At 30.4% G+C, this 20,855-nt stretch overlaps 2 protein-coding genes across 2 annotated transcripts; one reads left to right on the top strand and one right to left on the bottom strand.

The window, feature by feature from the left end:
- Window positions 1-11,065: 11,065 nt before the first annotated feature.
- LOC124823730 (DUF1442 family protein (DUF1442)) lies at window positions 11,066-12,119 on the top strand. The gene is made up of 2 exons (XM_047296021.2): window positions 11,066-11,180; window positions 11,273-12,119. Exons 1-2 carry the CDS (start codon window positions 11,124-11,126, stop codon window positions 11,882-11,884), a joined length of 669 nt encoding a protein of 222 aa, XP_047151977.1. The 5' UTR covers window positions 11,066-11,123; the 3' UTR covers window positions 11,885-12,119.
- Window positions 12,120-15,500: 3,381 nt separating this feature from the next.
- LOC124823729 (receptor-like serine/threonine-protein kinase ALE2) lies at window positions 15,501-18,767 on the bottom strand. The gene is made up of 4 exons (XM_047296020.2): window positions 18,085-18,767; window positions 17,355-17,615; window positions 16,385-17,242; window positions 15,501-16,262 (listed from the first exon to the last, which is right to left on the bottom strand). The coding sequence occupies exons 1-4, from the start codon at window positions 18,512-18,514 to the stop codon at window positions 15,778-15,780; spliced, it is 2,034 nt and encodes a 677-aa protein (XP_047151976.1). The 5' UTR covers window positions 18,515-18,767; the 3' UTR covers window positions 15,501-15,777.
- Between the last annotated feature and the right edge of the window lie 2,088 nt (window positions 18,768-20,855).

Raw genomic sequence — 20,855 nt, 5'->3', positions numbered from 1 at the left:
ACTAAATTATAAATTATTTTATAAAATTTGAAAAACTATATTTTTGAGAAATATTGTTTTAATATAAAAAAGTATATATACATCTATAAAATTTATGATTAGATTTATTAATTTATTATTATTATTGTGTATATATATATATATATATGATTTTAATAATAGTGTAAATATAAATAAATAAGAAGTGTGGTTGCTAATAGGATAATGAGCATGTAAACTTGAACCTAAGATTTGGGAAGATTTGAATTAAAAATGTGTTGGGATGACAGTGATTGCATTCCTATAAAATTGTTTACTGTCTATACTTAAAGAATGAAACTCCCCAACCCATGTTGGGTTTCATCCTTCTTCATATTATGCTTAAAAAACAGAGGGGAATGGAGACTCTTTATTACACACCACCAAACAGCTATTAGAGAGAGAGGTGAATGGAGTGTAATAAAAATTTGGATTTCTTTAAAATGTAACTCATCAAACAATACCATGCTGTTACAAATTGTTTGAAATGTTTCCTTTGTATTTCTTAAGCTTTAGTACTTGTTTGGTTTCTTATAGCCATCTGAATTTTCCCACATCAAACAATAATTTCCTTTCATATTTTGTGCAAGAGGAAACCATGAGAAAACATGCAAACAAACAGCTACACAGTTGGCAAAGCATTTCTCTCATAATTTTGGTTGAAGAAGAAAAAGAAAGATTCCAATAATAATGCTGCAAATATAGAGTTCAAATGCTTAATTATGCAGACATGACATGCTCTGTTTTTAAATAACCAGACAAGAGAGTTACCTTTATTTTATTATTTTGTTATTTTGTTCGTAACTACTTCAGCTAATTTGGATGTATAGTAGGTTGAGTTTGTTTTAAGGAAAGTTGCTTTTTCTGGGTCTGCTTTGGAGTGGAAACTTTCCACTGTATCTTTTGGCTTTCATACCACACTATTTTCTACTAAACTATTCCAATTCATTTACTGTGAAGAAATGTTATATTATTTCTTAAAGTATCATGCCATTCTAAATGGAGGATACATCTTCGATTGTATGGCTTTGGTTTCAGGTCTCAATCTCTGGTTTGAAAGAGATAAAGTATCAGTTTCAAATAGTGAAACAATGACATATGATATGATGCTATGTTTGGTGGATTGTACCAAATAGAATACTGTGATATAGTAGAAAGGTGTCTGTTTTTCATACTTTGACCAGCTCCTGTTAGTATTATTACTCAAAACATGGTTAATTTAAATTAATTCAATTAATGATTCCTCTTCTCCCTGGCTTAAGCAAATAGTTAAACTGAATATAGATTAGTTTTCCTGTAATTAATGACAGATGAAGAAGTAAATTAAATGATGTAATTATCTGTTATTTGAGTGATTACACTTGCTTTAAGTACAAGGGATTGTGTGAAATTTCTATCACATGGTATGTTACTTTTGCAGTTTCCACTTAACTCCTGACCCTACAAACATTGCCAAGCCAATTTCTCTCTGCATCAAATATCTTTCTTTCTTTTTCTCATCCTCTCTCTCTCTGATTCTCCCACCAATCTTTGCCATAATGGCTCTTGTATAAGTGGTCCCATTTTAATAAAAAAATGTATAGCCATATACTATTTTCTTTGTTACTCATATCATCAAATTTTACATTGATTGCATGAGAGAATGGGTCCAATTTAAGAGTACACACATGATATCACCAATCAACAAGATTTTCAATGCTCAATTAGGTTAAACTACTTTGGGAAAGTGACAAACCGATAATCATTCCCACTTGATAGCTTACTATACCCTCAATCTGAAAGCAATGGATGCAGATCTTTATACTGCATACTTCTTCTTCAAAGATAATGCTCTGTTCCAACTTTTCTTTTTTAAAATAAAGAACGTTCAAGAAAATACATGCTAAGAAGATGAAAAAAAGACATAAATTTCAATTTTTTTTATCATTTTTATTAGTTTAACCTTAACTTCCCGTATATGATTCTTATGTTTGTCTGATCATTTCAAATTTTTATGTTAGTCATCTAAATTCTTCTACTTTTGTCGACATTCCTTTCATAATACCTACTTCAACTCACTTATTTATATATATATATATATATATATATATATATATATATATATATATATATATATATATATATATATATATATATATATATTTAATGTGTGAAATGTGTATAAAAATGTGTCAAATGTATTTTTTGGTTAAAGTACATATTCATAGATAACAAAAACGGTTTCAAGTGTAAGGTCAAACAATTTTCAAAAATACACATTCACAGTTTCCTTCTTACGACGCGCTAGGATAAGTGTACATTCATTCTACGTCTTTGTCCTCGCTCCAACTGATCCGGGGTACCTGTTAAAGGTACTCTAATGCTTAACTCAGTAAACAGTCCGTATGAGGTGAGAGCAATAGTCTTAAATACACAGTAAATGCGATCACTTATCTCTTCCATTTGACCTCTATTTATAGTTTTTTAGATAGGCTTAAGATTAGCAAAACTTTAATTACGGCATAATCTCAGCCAATTACACTTAGTTGATATTTACCTTTAACCCTGCTCGTTGATGTCTTTTTTGGGGAATTTGTTATTGATGTCGGTCGTCCGACATATGTTCGTTTTGCACCATCCAGTTCTTTGATTGTTTCGCTTCGCCTATGTCTCGCGCTTTGGGTCGTCCATTCCTTTCTGTTATCTAGGTTTGTTCGATCATATGGTACAAAAATCAAATATTTGGAGATTGTGTTAAATAAATTTTGAAATATTTAAAGTTTTTTTTTTCAAACAAGTTTTATGAATAGTTTGTACTTGAAACTAATATTTTTTTCCTCTATTGTTCACAGTTCATAGTTAATTATAAAAATGTAAAATAAAAGATCAAACTTATCCATCTATATAAATTTTATAAATAAATAGTATCATTTATTATTTAAATGGCGGGTTCTCGTATCAATATTTCACAGCTTTAGATTCTTTTACCCGATTCATTGTAATTGGAAATAAAATTTTCTGAAGCATAAAGTTAGTTTATTTATATCTGTAATCTCAATTTACTTTTCCAATTGTCGAGAAGTTTTATGATAAAGAAAAGAGATAATCACGGATCTTGTTTTACATTGAGAAAATACACTTTCAAGTTTCAAGCATTGACCTATCTAAAGGCCCCACTTAAAGCTCAAATTTGAAGCTTGATTTAAAACATCAAAACTTATCTTAATCAACTTTATATATTATGACATAAAATATGCGATCCAAGACAAGAAAACCTTTTCATTTCGAGCCTCCAAAAACATGTTTTTATTTCACTTGAAAATTCAAGTTTAATTTTAAATTTCACGTTGAATAAACATAAGTTGAACACGATACAATAAATGAGACTCAAAATTATCATTTAAAAAAAATTAAAGTGGTGTCAATAAATTTGAATTGATGTTTTATTAATTTCATCTAATTAATATTTTTTTTCGTATAAGCAACGACCTAATCTTACTATAGCTCGATAGTTATGCTAATTTTTTTTTAATTTTCCTTCTTTGTTAAATAAATACATAAGCTTGAAACTTAAAACTCTGAAAGATAGAATAGAAAAGAGAGATGAAGAAAGTAAAATTTGACGTAAAACAATGTCGCCCTTTTAGTTGGAACTTAACTTTCAAAAGAGAGGAGAAATTAAGCAGTAATGAAATCTTAAGTTTACCTTACTTAATGATACTTAAGGTGAATGATGATGATTAGAAAGTTTGTGTGTTTGTCAATGTTTTGTGTATTTTGAAAAAATTGTAATTATTGCTGTAGTCCCAAGCAATGCTTACAACTGGCTGCCAAAATAACATATATTCCATTGGACCACTTTAATGATATGCTAATGTTCTCACCTTCACCTCTTTCATTATAGTTTCTAATCTTATCCAAATATCCATGCATGCCTATCATTTTTGTTTAGTATATATAATAACTATACCTATTCCATAATCATTACCACATGTGAACGTTTTTTCTTTCATCATAAATTTCTAAACCTCTTTAGTTCATATTCAATAATTTCTGTCGTATAAAAGCTGAAATACTGTTCACGTTTTCATATTTTAAATCTCTTTTTCTTCTTTTTCTGCATTTCTTTAGCTCCAAACTTGTAGATGAAAAATAGTTGCATGATTAAAAGAAAGCGAAATCACGGATCTTGTTTTCGTTCAAAAAATATACATGTTGATGTTGTTGTTGTTCAAGAATTATAGTATAACCCAGAGGCCCCATTCAAAGGCCAAATTTTAGAACTAGTTTTCAAAAATAACAACTTTTCATCATAAAAGCATACATAACGCGACAAAGTGATACACAATTTACGACAACAAAAATGTTAATCATTTGAGACCAAAGATTGTGTATTAAAAAAAATTGTCATCAGAAAACGAAGCTTTTTTCAGCAAAGGAGGACAGTGAGAGCTACCTTCTGAACGACTTTAGCTTTTTAAAACCTTCATCTAAACTTGCTTGCTACGGCACAACATTTTCTTGCATTATTGCTTCCTTTGTCAACGTTTTGGTTCTGTTCTTCATCAAATCCAACCAGTACACCTCACAATATTCTTCCTTTTTTCTCCATGATTCTTTTTCCCAACACAACATTCAAAATTTACAACAAACAAACTTACCAAAAAGTGAAATTAAACAAAAACATAAGAAACCATCATTTGTTTATTACTCCTTCTAGCACAAATTAAGGTTATTTATCATCGTCACTACAGTTTTATCATTTTTCTAGAACATTATTACTTGTGTTATTATTGGTATCTTAATAAATTACAGTTTCTGATTTCAAATTGTTATATATCCCGTTTGCTATTTACAACGAACTGCAACGTATATCATAGAACCCAATTGATAAACGGGCTTTTCTATATGGAGATCATTCGTGGAGGTGTAAGTTGAAGAAATTGCTCTTAAAGTATTATGACTCATGGTCTCATTTTTTCTAAAATGGTCCAACAAGTTTTGCTTAACCCAACATTGTTTTCTTCCTACACATCCATGATTACTAATTGCACCTCTAGAAATCTTTTTTCCAGAAGTCCTATTTTAGAATATTTTAAAAATTTTATTTTTGAAAAATCTGAAAAACAAATTCCAAAATATTTCTGAAATGGGTAATTCGGAAGTTATCTTTACAAAGAGTAATATAATTATTTTAAAAATTATGGGGGTCAAATTATAAATTATAAAGTTACGGGAAGAAAAGGCCTCAGTTTTTGTGTTCTACCTGTTGTGATCTTGTTCAATTCACGGTCATAAAGATCCCCAATTCACAGCCGTCTGATTTCTACCTTTCTCCGCCCACTCAATTCGGACTACATTGTCCAGAAACAAAGTTAATAATTAGGATAATGATACTTTGATAATATTATTTTATAATATTTTAATATCATTCATGTATTATTCTATGATTGATTTAAAATTTTTCCACAATCAATAATAATTATAAACATCAATATTAACCAATAACAAAATGGTATGTAGATAATATTAAAATGCTATAAAAAAATGTTATCAAATTATTATTATCTTAATAATTATAGGTTCATTACATAGAGGGTTAATAAAGCAAAACCAGACAAAACAATACAAAACAATTTTTTTCAAAGTTCGCATTTCTTTGATATTAATAAATATTTTACCTTCATTTCATGTTGTTTTTATTTATTTTTTACTTTCTTATTTTTGATAAAATCCAAAAATTTTATATTTCATAACTATTTTATTTTTATATTTTATATCAAATGAATATAAAATGTATTAAGAGAAAAAAAAAGTGTTTTTTGGTTGAAAAATAGGCAAATTATCACATTACAAAAGGAATTAATAACTCATTGTTAATAGAAGATGAGAGTATCTTGGAAAACTCATGAAAATAATAGTGGAGGATGAGTTAAGATTCAATATTAACTTGTACCCAAGAGTATTTAATGTAGTAAAGAATACTAATTTGATGTAATATGAGTATCAGTTTTATTTTCTTTTATAAAGAAATATGAGTTTGATTAATACCCATTTTAAAATCTGGTACGAGGACAATGGTAGATATATGTATTTATTTTAAGTTATTAAAATTCTATTACTTTATTTAGTACTATATTTTAAAATTTATGTGATGATAATTTTTGGTTATTGAAGAGAAAAAAAATATATCATGAATATTAATAGACTTAAATACTATTTGAATTTGTTTACTTTAATTAATGTTATCATTTTCTTTAAGCTTTTAATAAAATATCAATTTATGCTAATTTTGTTCAATTTAATTTTTTTCATTTAAATCATTAATTGTAAAGTGAACATGCTATAACTCATTGTTATGACATCACTGGATTTATCTTCCACCTCCTCCAATTTTCTTCTTTTCCTTTACTATTTTCCTCCCTTCACCACTTTGACCGTTTCCTCCGTCCACCACCTCTTTTCTTCTTCTTCTTCTAACCCGCCCACCACCTTCATTTCGTAAAAGAGGTCATGTTAAAAAATACAGTCTATTCGCTCTATTATTAATGATTTAAAGAGTATTTTAAAAAAATTAAATTGAACAAAAATTAACGAAAGTTAGAACTTGATTGCAAGTATAAAAACGAAAAAGATAACTTTAAACAAAACAAAAAAAATAAAAACCAAATTATTATTTAAACTTTTTAATAATATGATGTTTTATTTAATGTAATTTAATTATTATTTGAATGGGACAAAGATAAAGTGTTTGATGATAAAAATGAGACACAAATTCTAGAATTATGGATTTAATAAAAATTAAGAGTTAAAAAAAATTATAATTTTACTAAATTTCAATAAATAACTTAAACGTCTTAAAAGATAAACAAACTTTAAAACCAGAGTCTAGAAAAATTCACATCACTTCTTCTAATAAAATAAAGTAGTAAGGAGTTATGACAATTTGAATGTTAGTATTAATTTATGAAAAAACCAAATTGTCGATCGTCATGACAACTTCATTTATGTGACAACTGTGGGTACAAACAAAGTTTCACATCGGATAAAATAAAAAATACACATGGATTTATATACACATAAGATACTTTATTTAGTAAGAGGTCTTTTGGAATCATCGAAAACAAATGAAAAAAAAAAAACTTCGACGGGAAGAACACCTTTTCATACATTTTGCATTGAAGCTTTGTATTTGGAGGTCATGCACCCATATGACTGAGCTCATCACCACTAATATTTGTCTGCCTTGTCCATCTTTGTAATATTTAAAGAAATTTACCCCATATATATAAAAAGGCCACAAAACAAAATACATTATCTTTCAGTAACTTTTCTTCCCTCCTTTTTCCCCTCTTGTAGTACGGATGGTGTCTGAATTACACGCAGTAGATACATGCATGCATAAATCACACGAGGTAGATGACAATGGTAGAAGATAAGGTACCATACTTACCTCATCAATGAGTTATGCACGCCCATAAAAATATGTCCCCTCCATCGATACACCAAAAACAAAACTATATTCAACCATAACAACTTGTCTACACTCATCATTAATTTTTTCCTTTTTATCTCTTACATATCTCTACACTTTACTTAATTCTAGATTGTATACGTGTGTTCAATTTAGCATCGATTCATTTTTGCGTCATATTCTCAGAACCCACGTTCTCCCATTCAAAATATATTATTAGATTCTTCAAATATCAAACATTTTCTTTTGGAAGAGAAGAACAAAGGAAATTTCTACAGAAAGTTGACAATTATTTTTTGCAGAATAAGACAAATGGGGGGCATCTTATTATAATGCAAATTAATTAAGAATGTAGAGACCAGTAGACAGAAAATTTACTCACCCTTGTTAACAATGTTCATGACAGAGGAAGCAATTGAATGTGATCTAGATCTTTGTTTGCTTTCTCTAATGCATAGAGAATCAAACAGCTAATTCTATCTTCTTGAGGGTGTTTGCTGCTGGCATGTCTCTAGGGTCTACCAATCCTATACTTTGCTTACAACTTCCTCTTTTCTCTTCTTTATTTAATATAATCCTCAAGCTTTTCGCCAAAAACTTCCTCTTTCCACCTCCCATAACAAGAGACAAAACTTCATTATACTTCAAAACTCAAATAAAAATCGACTTTTTTGTATTTAGATATATTTGTTGTTTACCATCTTTCTGTACAGATTTTATATTATATATCTTTCATAATGCAGATACTTTCTAAAGAGATTCTGCTATTTATTTAATAGATTTCTTAATGGTTGTTCAATGTTTGGTTCCTTTTCCGGGTCCTCTTTCATACTGGTAAACATATATACATGTATGTTGCACATAAAACTTATATAATTAAAAAGAACTTAGTTTCTTTTTCTGCTGGAAATTAAAGTCTAATATTTTTCTTACATTAATTACCATCTTTCAAAATATGTAAATGTAGCATGGTCATCATCATCATACAGCAGCAAACGTAATGCTGGCTGTAATTAACATATTTTCTGATACGCTTTTAAACTAAAGCCTTCTTTAACATAATGTGCTAGCTGTGTAAATTGTTTTTCATTTTGTTCAAAATTGTAAGGGCATTGTCCTTAGCTTTTTGTTACATATTTTTGATGGATAAGATATTATTTTAAAAATTACCATACAATTATAACTGCATGAATTCCAAACTCTGGAGGACCCAATTCCTGATGGAATAAATTTATAGCTTGCGTGAATCCAAAGTGTGATAACAACTTTCTGAGCAAGAGCAATGTACATAGACAATCCATGCAAACAAAACACTGTGCATATTACAGATGAATGTGCTTCTGTCTGCATGAAAAGTTATTGTTCTTTTCTGCCTCACCTAATAGCTAATTAGTACTTAATGGGTGGTCCAACACATTAATAGGAACAAATTCGTTTGAATTTTCATATCAGGTGTAATGCTTTATGTTGTTGTCTTTTCATATATGGATAAATAATGCCCTAATATGATCTTTAATTGTTTCTCTAACTGATCATTGCTTTAAAACTAGTTTATAATGGCATGATGATTCAAGATTCAAAGTGTATTTCCAAGAGATCGATGTTTATATTAGTATTTGTTTAAACATGTTTTCATAAAAGCGTTTCTAAGACAAAAAAAGTAATAAAAAATAAAAGCTTTATCCAATTTTTTAAATTCTTCATTTTGGTTTATATATATATAAACCCATTTTAATCTATGAAAAGTTTCAGTTTTATTCTACATAAAAGAAATACAAGAAGTTTGTTCAAAATATACTGTGACTGTGTGTTGAATATATGATTCCTTTCAAAATAAACGAGTTGTGAGAAAGAAGAAAGACTGGGCAACTGATATGGAAATTAGTGATTATAATTTTGGACACATTCTTAAGGGAGCTTTTATTTTAAGATCAAAACTGTAAAATTAATTTTATTGTAAATAGGAAAACGCGTGGCCTTCCATATTTATATCTTTATAACATTAAAAATATATTATTTTATTATTTTATTATTTTTCTGAATGATTAATTAAAAAATAGAAAAAATAATGTAGATAAAATTTTGTAAAAATAATATTTCAAAAATGATGTAAACATTATTTTTAAAAGGAAAAATTATTCAATCATTTATTTTATTAAATAAATGATAAATATATATTTTTTTTATTAAAAAGTAAAATTATCTAATTAAAAAAATGAAAAAAAAGGAGAAAATGATATAAATAAACAGATTTTGGTACTGGAATGAAAAGATAAGTCAAAGTGTATAATGTTGTATGCGATAAAAAAAATTTGTTGTGTAATATCATTACCTTAACATAACTTCAGTTTTATAAGAAAAAAATATCTACTTTTGTTTTAAATTTGGATTTGATCAATTTTTTTATTAGTGTTTTAGATAGTTTTTTTACTAGTTTTGAGATTCAACTTTTAACTTTTCAGAATTAGTTTTATAATTATGCTTTGTGAAAAAAAGGCTGATTTATGAGAAAGTACTTATGTGTTTCCTAAATAAATAGGAATATTGATTGAATTCGTAAATAGAGCAATGATTTTAACCAGGAGCCAAAGTTATTACTAAACATTTTATAATTGGTAGTCAATGTCCAGGAAGCTCACGTAAGCTCCATTTGGTCAATAGAAATTAATGAATTATATATACCTAATTTGTTTATTGCCATGGACAATATATGTATCATGTGTTGATTGTCATTTTCCCTTTTTTCCAAATCTCAAATCTTTTCTTCTTTATTTATTCTAATCCAAGAAAATCGGAGAAACTGTTTTTGACCTGAATGAAGGGACGTATTTGGGTTTATTAATTATTGCCAATTAAATGGACTTTTTATAAAAAAAGAATAAACATTTCAAAAATAGTTATATACGTATAAAAGAATCTTCTCTCTAATTTAAAATGAGAATGAAATTTGTCTCTTGGTGTTATACTTCTTATTACCCTTATAAACTCTTATGTTTCATAAGGCAATGAATAATTTGTAAATATTAAAACAAATATTTGGTCAAGTTTGGTATACTTGCATAATTTTAACCATCTCTGTTTTGTTTAAAAGTTATTATTTCCCAATCAGAAGAAAATACTAAATAGAAAGATTTTAAATTTTGTCACCCAAATAATGCATTATATAGTAAATTTTCCATATACGGTTTGATTGATGAAGGTCCTAGAATGTGTGTATGTGAAAGAAAGTCCGAATCCATGTCCACAATCTTAATGTAACTTTATAGAAAAACAATAAATGGGGAAAATAAAACTGTTTTCTTTCTCACTGACAGGTTTTTTCTAAATGAGAGCAAGTGTACGAACATCCTAACCCATGATTATTAATTTATTTACTAATGTAGAAAATTTATTATGTGTAAACAATCCAACACTGAAAACCCGACAAAATCAATTAAGCTTTGTTTTTTGGTACATACATGTCATTTTGCATTATCATATAATATTTTTGTGTCTGAGCTAGTTGGAATGACACATGACCCACTATGTCCAGCGATATCCCTCGGTTGCTCCTATATATTTATAAGCACAAGAACGAAAGCCAAGGCACTCATCATTTGCATCATATCTCAGAAAACCCTCAGAGGAGTTGAAACAATCAAGAGATTGAATCATGGCTTGCTGGTCTGCAGAAAATGCCACAAAGGCCTATCTCAGCACTTTGAAAATGGTGAGTATTCATGATTCTCTCAAAACAAGCTTCTTGAATCCCTCTCACTATCTTCAAAATCTGATCTTTGGGTTATTATATTTATTTTTCAGGGTCAAAAGTGCAAAGAGCCAGATGTGGCCGAGTTCATATCAGCACTTGCTGCAGGAAACAATGCACAACTGATGGTTGTGGCATGTGGTGGTGCAGCAGACTCCACCACACTTGCATTGGTTGCTGCTGCTCATCAAACTGGCGGCCAAGTGATTTGTGTTGTCCCTGGCCATGAAGAGCTGAGAGCCTCAAAAGTAGCCTTGGGAGTGGCTTCTCATGAAGTTCAATTCATGGTAGGAGAAGCTCAGGAGCTTCTGTTAAACCAATGCGATCAGGCAGCAGATTTTGTTCTCATTGACTGCAACCTTGAGAAGCACGAAGAGATTTTGAAAGCAGTTGAAGAGGGTAGGAAGGAAAATGGGACGGTGGTCGTGGGGTACAATGCATTTAGCTGCAGAAAGTCTTGCTTGGCATGTGGATCAAAAACACAGCTTCTTCCCATAGGAGAAGGTTTGCTAGTGACTAGATTTGGAATGACTGAAACAAGTCCAAAGTATGGAAGCAGAATGGGAAAATTCAAAAGCCGATGGGTTGTAAAGGTAGATAAATGCACAGGCGAGGAACATGTGTTCAGAGTCAGATCTCCTCACAGGAAAGTCATCCAAGCTTAATCATATGCATCGATATATATACTGCTAAATTCACCATTTTGTTCTTAGACAAATGAGTGCTAAATCTTGCTTCTGATATGAAGCACCGTAGGAATTAGTAAGTACTATTCTACAATGTATATACCAAATTATAAACATAATTGTTTTGTAAACACATGTTATGCTTCTCTTGTGTGTTCTAAAGAAACAAACTTAAGACCACGCATAAGTATAGACTTTGCCAAATTAATTGATTACCTTCGGCGAAGGTTCCTTTATGACATTTTAAGTCACGAGGACCTGTATACGAATCTTACTTATAAAATCTCTATTTCTGTTGGACATTCAATATAAAATCCACAAACAAGATTGATTCTTACCAAAACGTGTGCATCCTATTATTCACAATAGAATAATCATTTATAGATCTGCCAAATTAACAAAACACGTAAAATGCTATTTTTTAGCTTTATCAAAGATAAAATTAAGCGTCCTCCTACTCGTTTCAAATTCACCTAGATATATAAGTCTATATAGCATCAAACATTAACAGAAAATAAGTTATCTTAAATTGGAATTCCAAATTTTAATCTACATCCCATGTTAAAACATGAGGAATATAGCAAAATATATATATTTATTATCTCAAGGTCTTATATTAAAAGTGACGTAGATTTCATTGGATATGATATATAGATACTTTAATTTGGGTCAAGTATTCATATCTAATATTTTTTAATATTCTATCAATATTTATTAATGAATTATCTAATTTATAAATTAGTAATATTTTTTATAATTTTTTATTTTAACAACATTTAATAAATATGATTTTAATTTAAATTCATACAATAAAAATAATATATTTATCGTATTTTTAATAATTTTTATATATTTTTCAATATACATATATCACAATATCATATTCTATTAATTTTAAAACAAATGTATCAACTTATCCATACATCAAAACCAATGGTTAATCTTAGTGTTCAACCCAAATAAATTTATCAAATAGAGTTTCTAAATCCTTTATATAGATAAGACTCATATGGTGAACAATATGGTGGGTACTGTTAAACTTTTACATCATTATATCTAAAGTTACTGCATTATAAAATGTTGAAAATTAAACCAATGGTGAATAAACCAACTCATTTCTACTAATGATTATAGTCAAAACTAGGGTTGTTAAAAAAGTTCGAAGTTGAAGTAATGTATTTTGATAATATTGATGAAAGCAAAGGGAGTGAGCATCCACGTGAAAGGAGTAGCAAAGCAAAGTGGTGAGGGTGAGGGCCTGGTAGCAGCATCTTCAAGGTACAGACAACAGCCTGGATACACAACCTTAAATTAAAACATAGTGTTATGAGATGATCTAATTAAATTACAATCACCTGGGCCGGACTGCTACTTGCTCCAACGTGGGGTCTGTGTTGGTTTGTCCCTCAAAATCAGAGCACTGCTTAGTTGTGTATTAACATTAGCCAAGACTGGTTTAACAATTCATTAACCAACACTAACACCTTAATTACCACTCAACAACAGCTAATCCTTGCCTACATGTTTTGGGCTCACAGCCAGCATTACCATGTGACATGTCACGTTCACAAAAGTCTTGTCTTTAATGTTAATAACAAATAGCAATACCTCGGTGCAGTCTTTTTTCCGTCTTACTTGTACTTTGTTTTGCTTTCTAAGTTCGATAGAAGCCTCGCGTCCCTAAAGACAATAATATATTAGTTCGTTTTAAACATAATCTTATGTAAAAATATACGTTAGAGTTAAAATCTTTTTTCTTTTTTGGCAAATCTTATTCTAATTTTCTTTTCTGAGTTATAGTTTTATTTTTAAAAAACAATAGCAGTGTTATTTATCAGTACTAAAAGTTAAAGTATATTACTGCCAAACTAGTCCAAAATCGAAGGAAGTTCAAAATAATTATTTTAAACCTTAATCCGTCAATCCATCCAGTTAAAATTAAGAAAATACATGACTTCAACCGGAAATATAAAAAATTATGTTTAAGGATAAAAATACACTATAAAATTTAAGAACTTAGATAAAACAGATAAAAACTTCAAATACTTAAAATTTTCTTAGTTTCACACACTAATGTGACAAACATCATATGCAGACACTAACAAGACAATAGATTTTAGAAACAAATAATCCCATAATAATTTTATTAATGGTAAGTAACATTTCCCTCTGTAAAATGTCTTTTTCTCCCGTAATGTAATGTAATAGCTGTCTCTTTGTTGTAAAAGAAGAGTATGCTATCGAATTGCTTTGTAAAACGAATGAAATTTCTCACATCTTGGTTTCTTTTTTCTTTTTCCTGAAAATTGGGCAGACAGTGATGCGTGACCCATGACCATGAAATTGGACTATTGTGGGACTTGGTATTAAATATTGGACCCAGTTTACAAGTGGCTATGGGTCATTTCTTTCTGCACTTCCATACTTTCCATGTTCTCCCCATCAAGTGGGTTAAAGAACCAAATTACCCCCTGCTGATGTCATCCTTTGCTGTCGACACCGGCACCCCTTGCCGTCACCGCCCCTGGCCTCAATGTCACTCTTGTCTACACGTTATGTTGCAGGTGGACTTAAAACAAAGAAAGAAAGTGTCTTTCATTACATAATTTAAATGTCAATTTTTTTATAAAAAGAAAATGTGAACTGTGTGATCTAGAAGAAATTTTTAATTACATAAAAAATAAGTTTTAGTTTATACAATTAATAAAAAAAAATCTCAAAAATTGATTTCTGGATATATACAATCTGAAAAAAAAAAACTTCTTCCAGATTATATAATTTGAAATTCGAAAATGACTTTAGGATTGGATAACCCTAAAACTTTTTTTATGTAGAAAAATAATTTCTGAATTTATAATTCAAAAATAATAAAAATTTCTAGATTACGTAATATGAAAGTAAAAGGAAAAAAAACTCTCCAATTATATAATCCAAAACTAAAAGAGAATTTCAAAATTATGTAATATGAACATTTTTTTATGTTTAAAAATGACTTTCAAATTATATAATTTGGAAGTATTTTTTTTAAGAATAAAATGGATATTTTCATTATGGAAGGAAAATCTGAGGCACATGACTGAGCGAGTGAAACATCTTTAAGTAGTAGACAACTGAGCCCATGTACCCGGAACATGTGGGAACATCCATCCTCTGAAAAGTCTTTAGTCCCACAAAACAAAGGTAACCAACCTCCCTCATGTTTCTCAACAAGGTTAGGTTCTCTACCCCAATTTTCATTTTACCTCGTCCCCTTCTAACATGGTATATTCTAGCTACTTGTTCGATGAAGTAATGACGGTTCCACAAAAAAGGACCAGAATGAGCAATACATACAGTGATACAGATCCTGAACATTTTATGTACGACTATTTGTTATTACCCGTAGACACATACTTAATGAGTTTAGCAAAATGATTTTATGTTTTTCACTTTCGGATGAATATATATATAAAAAAAAATAACTTTTGACCTGGTGGAAAACACGGGTCCCCTCATATACTAGGTTGCGGTTGTACCAAAAATTAAAAGAAACCTTTTTGGAGTGAAAATCTTAAGGTGTGATGTGAGTAATGCCTAAAATGGCTTCATCGTTAGCGTGAGATGATAATCATGAGAATCCTTGACATTATAAAGAATGTGCGAGAAGAATATAATAATAACTGTAATTCGGAGTTAGTGAACAGAATCCTACTACGTTGGATCTTTGTCTGGTAGGTACGGATAGGCCGAAAAATCAAGCTTTCACCTTGTACAGCAAAATACATTGAACAAAATTACAGGTGATTTGAGGAAGAACCCACTACTGTCGAAAGCTAAGCAGTTGTTAAATCCCTAAAATGCCACAAACATAAGCAGTTGTTAGCACTAACTAATCAGAGGCAGCTACTGCAGTTTCCCAGTTCTTGAACAATGGCTTCCATGGATGGCCTCTCGAAAGGAGACTCATGGGAGCAAAGCAAAGCTATTTTAGCCAGTTTAGCTGCTTCATATTCAAAGTATCTTCCATGAAGATTTGGGTCCATAAATTCTTGGAAGTTGGAGCACTCTGCAGCAAGCCTTATTGAGCTGGTAGTGATTTCTTGCTTCCCAGAAAGGATCTGGAAAAGCAGCACCCCAAAAGCATAGACATCACTTGTCTGAGCAAGGCGCCCAGTAGTGGCATATTCAGGAGCCAGGTAACCCTTTGCTGCACTACCCTTCAGTGCAGAGAACACAATATCATTAGTAAGAAGCTTGTACAGGCCAGAATCTGCCAACAATGGATTGTACCGCTGATCAATCAGGACTCTGTCAGCTGAGATGTTTTGGTGAACCAAAACTGGTTTGTTTGCTCTGTATGCATGTAAATATGCCATACCTGATCAACAAAAAAGGCTTCAGTTTAGACCTCAAATAGAAAGCATAATGAGAAAGTACTTATAATTACATTATAGGAATGCAATTAATTAATAAAGGGTGATTGATAGATAGAGAGTTAACCTTTTGCAACCCCTTTCACAATAGAAACTCTAGTTGACCATTCAAGGACTTCACCATCTCCTTCCTTAACATCAAGGAAGCGTGAAAGGTTTCCATTGGAAACAAAATCATAAATCAGAAAGCATTCACCTCGTCCCCTTGAACAACAGAATCCTCTCAACCTAACTACATTATCATTCCTCAATGAGGTCAACATGTTCAGTCCCTTCATAAACTCAGCTTCATCCGACTTGCAACTAGTTTTACTTATGCTCTTCACAGCAACAACGGATCCATCTCTCAAAACTCCTCTATATGTTGCACTGAAGCTATTCTTGCCCAACAGATTCAACTCTGAGAAATACTGAGTAGCAGACTCCACTTCTTCCAAATTGAACCTCAAACTCTGGAACATATCTTGACTATACCCATTGAAATTTCTACTCTCAGCCAAAGGGTCCCATCCTGTAGAGTACTCAAGGCTGACCAAAGATCCGTTTTTCCTACACACACCCATGGCCTCCTCAGTACCTTGACGGTTGTCACTGATATGAAAAGAACCTCCAAGCTTTTGCTTTCTCCGACGATACAGTGTGAATGTCAAAATACCAATTGCAGACATTGCAATTATTACCACAAATATGACAACAGTAATTGATATGGATTTATTTGATTTTGATGAATTAAGGCACTGAGTACCATTGCATGGTAACTTCACATTTGCAGTTTCGGGGATATCTCTAGTGGCTGCTCCATAAGGCTCTGGTCTGCTTGGAATGACATGATCCGAAGCGTTGCAAGCTTTCAAGGATGAAAACCCAACTCCACATAACCCCAGATTGTACTTATACAGAAACCCATCCTCTAGTCTCTTAAGAGCTTCATCGAATCAAGAAAAGGAAAATAAACATATTTTAGATAAGAAAAACAAACTAATGAAGAAATGGAAAAAACTGACAAGATTAACCATGTACAGTAACATCGTTATTACCAGGAGGTACATTCCCAGAAAGTGTGTTGTTGTGAACATCCAAAACTCTCAGTGAAGGAGCTTCAGCAAGACTAGTGGGAATGGAACCAAAAAGATTATTAGAGCTCAAATCTAACCTCGCCAGCATGCCCAAATCACCTAGACTAGCAGGGATAGCACCAGTTAACTGGTTTGACTGCAATGCAACAACACTCAGCTTTTTCAAAGCACCTAGCTGTGTAGGAATGCTTCCAGTCAAGTGATTATAGCAAAGCTGCAAAACTGTAAAAAAAGTGAAAGGGACAAATAAGCACACTGAACAGTTTGAACAACCAACACAAAACTGAAGATACCCATAGGAAGAACAGGTAGCAAATTTAGTTTTTGAACAAATGCTAAATGAAGAGAGTAAACAATCAACAGAAATAAAACTCTTTTTTCAGCTTACAAGTTTGTCAAAATATACAGGATTCAAAAAGCCAACGTTCAACACTATTAAAGAAAAGGAAAAACCATTTTGGAACAAGTGTAAGAGAGTTCCGTGCACACCATTTGAGGGAATAAAGCAAAACAAATGGTATAGTACAAAAAATAATCGAAACCAAGCTCAAGTCTTTCAGCCAAAGCCCATCTTCTCCAAACAGAAAACAAAACAAAAAAAGACAAGCTTTAAACACGGAAAAATTGAAAAACAAAACTAAAACAGAATAATAAAGGTTTCGATCTTGTTCAACAGATCACAACCACAAACCTTGCAAGTTCTCCATGGTGGCTATCTCGCGTGGGATTTCCCCAGACAGATTGTTTACATTCAAATACAAATCAACAAGCTCAGTCAAGTTTGCAATCTCTCTAGGTATGTCTCCATACAGAGAGTTATAATGTAAGTAGAGTCCAGTCAGGTGCTTGAGCCCTGCAATGGCTGGTGAAAGCTTCCCTGAGAGACCCTTACCCTGCAGAGAAATATTTGCCACCTGACCCTTCTCATTGCATGCCACTCCTTCAAAATATCCACCACATGGGTCACCATTGACAGTCCAAGACGGTAGATAAAGGCTCTCTGGATCCAAACTGGCTTTCAAATCCATCAGTGCTCTTAGCTCTCCATTCCCACACACCCATGTTGGGTTTGAGAGCAAAAACGCAAGAGAGAACAACAGTAGCAGTACTGAAAACGCCATTTTCAGTTCCTAACGAAAAAAAGGCGTACAAATAAACAAGCTCTGAACTTTTGGTTTTTGAATGCGACCCTATGCAAGGCTTATGTTTCCGTGTGTAAAGCAAAGAGCAAAGAGCAAAGAGCAAAGAGAGTGGAAAAAGCGCATAGAGGACAAGTGAAGTGGTGAACGGATTCAAGTCAAGTCATAAATCAAAGACAGTAAAAGTGGTGTTCGTGGAATGTTGCAAAAACTCAAAACTAACCACTTTTTCAAGGAGTACTCTCCCACGCGTCATTATAGAACACTTTTCTTCATATCATTACGTAAGTTTTTGTTAAATAACACTTTAATCTTGTCCAAATAATGTTTAAATGATTGACGTTATCTACATAATTACATTTCCTTGTCAACATGGTATAGTGAATCCAAAAGTGGAAAATAAAAAGGGAAGTAGATCATCAAAGCATGGAAGAAAAAGGGGTAAAGTTTTCTTTTTTTGTGGGGTTGTGATCTTATGGCTTTTATGTGCATTTTTCTTCTAGAAAAAAAAAACATTTTTATTACTCTAATTGTTTTTACAGCTTTAAATACCCATTATTCAAGAAATTTCACACTTAAAAATTCATTTATCCTTAATCACCACCTGATTTATGTTATTATTGTTAGTAACAACGGTGGTAATTATATATGTTTAGCAATGTTATAGTATATAGCCTGTTGTTTTTCTAATTTCAAACTTTAGAAACAAACAAGCTTTGAATTAAAATATTGGGAGATTCTCTTTCCTTTGCTTCCATTTGTTATTGAGATTTTTTTCCATAATTAAATTCTATGTAGCAAATAGCATCACAGGTAGGATGATATAATATTGATACAAAACCACAGTACAAGAGAAATATACTAATCTATGTCGTTTTTAGTAATTCTTTTTGCTGTCATCTTTTCATTACTTAATTCTATTTTCATAGATAAAAAAATTATTTATTTATTTATTTATTAAAATAAATAATCAAATAGCTTTTTATTTCTAGATAATTAAATAATTTTTCTTTTTAAAAATAACTATCACAAGTTATTTCAACACTGTTCTAATAAAATTGTATTATTTTATCATTTTTGTAATATCATTCTTACAAAATTATTTTTTTAAATGATATATTTAATATAATAAAAGCCTAAATATACTTAGACGGAAATACATAATAATATAATTTAATTTAAAAAAGTATATGTGTTTTAGAATTATTACATCTGCATCTTGGAGTTTGAAAATTCAAACCGTTTAAGTTTTTTAATAAATTCCTTCTTTTTCGAATTTTTCTTTTTGAGTAGAAAATGTACTATGGACTGCGAAATTAATTTGTCTGCTTTACAGGTCCCACCGTTGGTACAGCGCCACGTCTGCCACGTTTGGGAATGAGTGTGGCACGCGCCTAGCGCGTGGAGTTGGTGAATGAAATGCTTTTCAAAATTCAAATTCCTTACATAGTTTAACATATCAAAGTGATAAGTTGTCTTCTATTTAAAGATGAAGAAAATAATGGATGAATTTCGTTGTAAAATTTCAGTTATTTTTTTTTTTAAAGATATGAATTGTGATTGGTTTTGGAAGTGGATTTGGAATAAAAGATAAGTGAAAATTGAGTTGTTTACACTAAGGGAAAAAATAAGAAAATTGTGAGTTTTGAAAAAAAAAAGGAAAAAGATGTTTTAATAGATTAAAATATAAGATTATTTATTTTGTTCTTATAATTAAAATTAACATATTATATTGTTACTATTATTTATTATTATTATAGGTATATATATTGCTTATTATTTTAAAAGAAATCTTTTGGTGTAAGTGAGTAGCTTTTACGTATAAAATAAAATAAACTAAATTAAAATATTGTTAGAAACATATATATCTATTCACTTTAGCTAAAAAGAAATCTTGTTGATGTATCTTAATATAGGTACGAAATCTATTCTTTTTTCTCTAGAACCGATTTCTCCACCATTACCAGCAATCAGAATTGGCTTCCTTTCCATTACAACATATTTTATCACTATAAATGCGTCCCAGAATTGGTTTACTTCCCTCCTGAATCGATTCCTCCACCACAAATTTTCCCATAATAGAGTGGTTATATAAAAGCAACATCTTCACTTTAAAACATTCTTTTGACAATATTTTAATATCATTTATATGTTATTATGTGATGTCTAAAATTATTTTACAATCAATAATAATAATTATAAATATTAATCTAAATTAAATATAAAATAATACGTAAATAGTGTTAAAATGTTATAAAAAAAAATTACGAAAAATAGTGTTTTGTGAAGCATTTAAAATTCTTTTTTCTGTCCCTTGGGTTTG

Source organism: Vigna umbellata, chromosome 8, assembly GCF_029865625.1.
Source record: "Vigna umbellata cultivar VRB3 chromosome 8, Vumbellata_1.0, whole genome shotgun sequence".
Lineage (NCBI taxonomy): Eukaryota > Viridiplantae > Streptophyta > Magnoliopsida > Fabales > Fabaceae > Vigna > Vigna umbellata.
The sequence above is the reverse complement of the archived record's forward strand: the minus strand, read 5'-3'. Positions and strand labels throughout refer to the sequence as shown.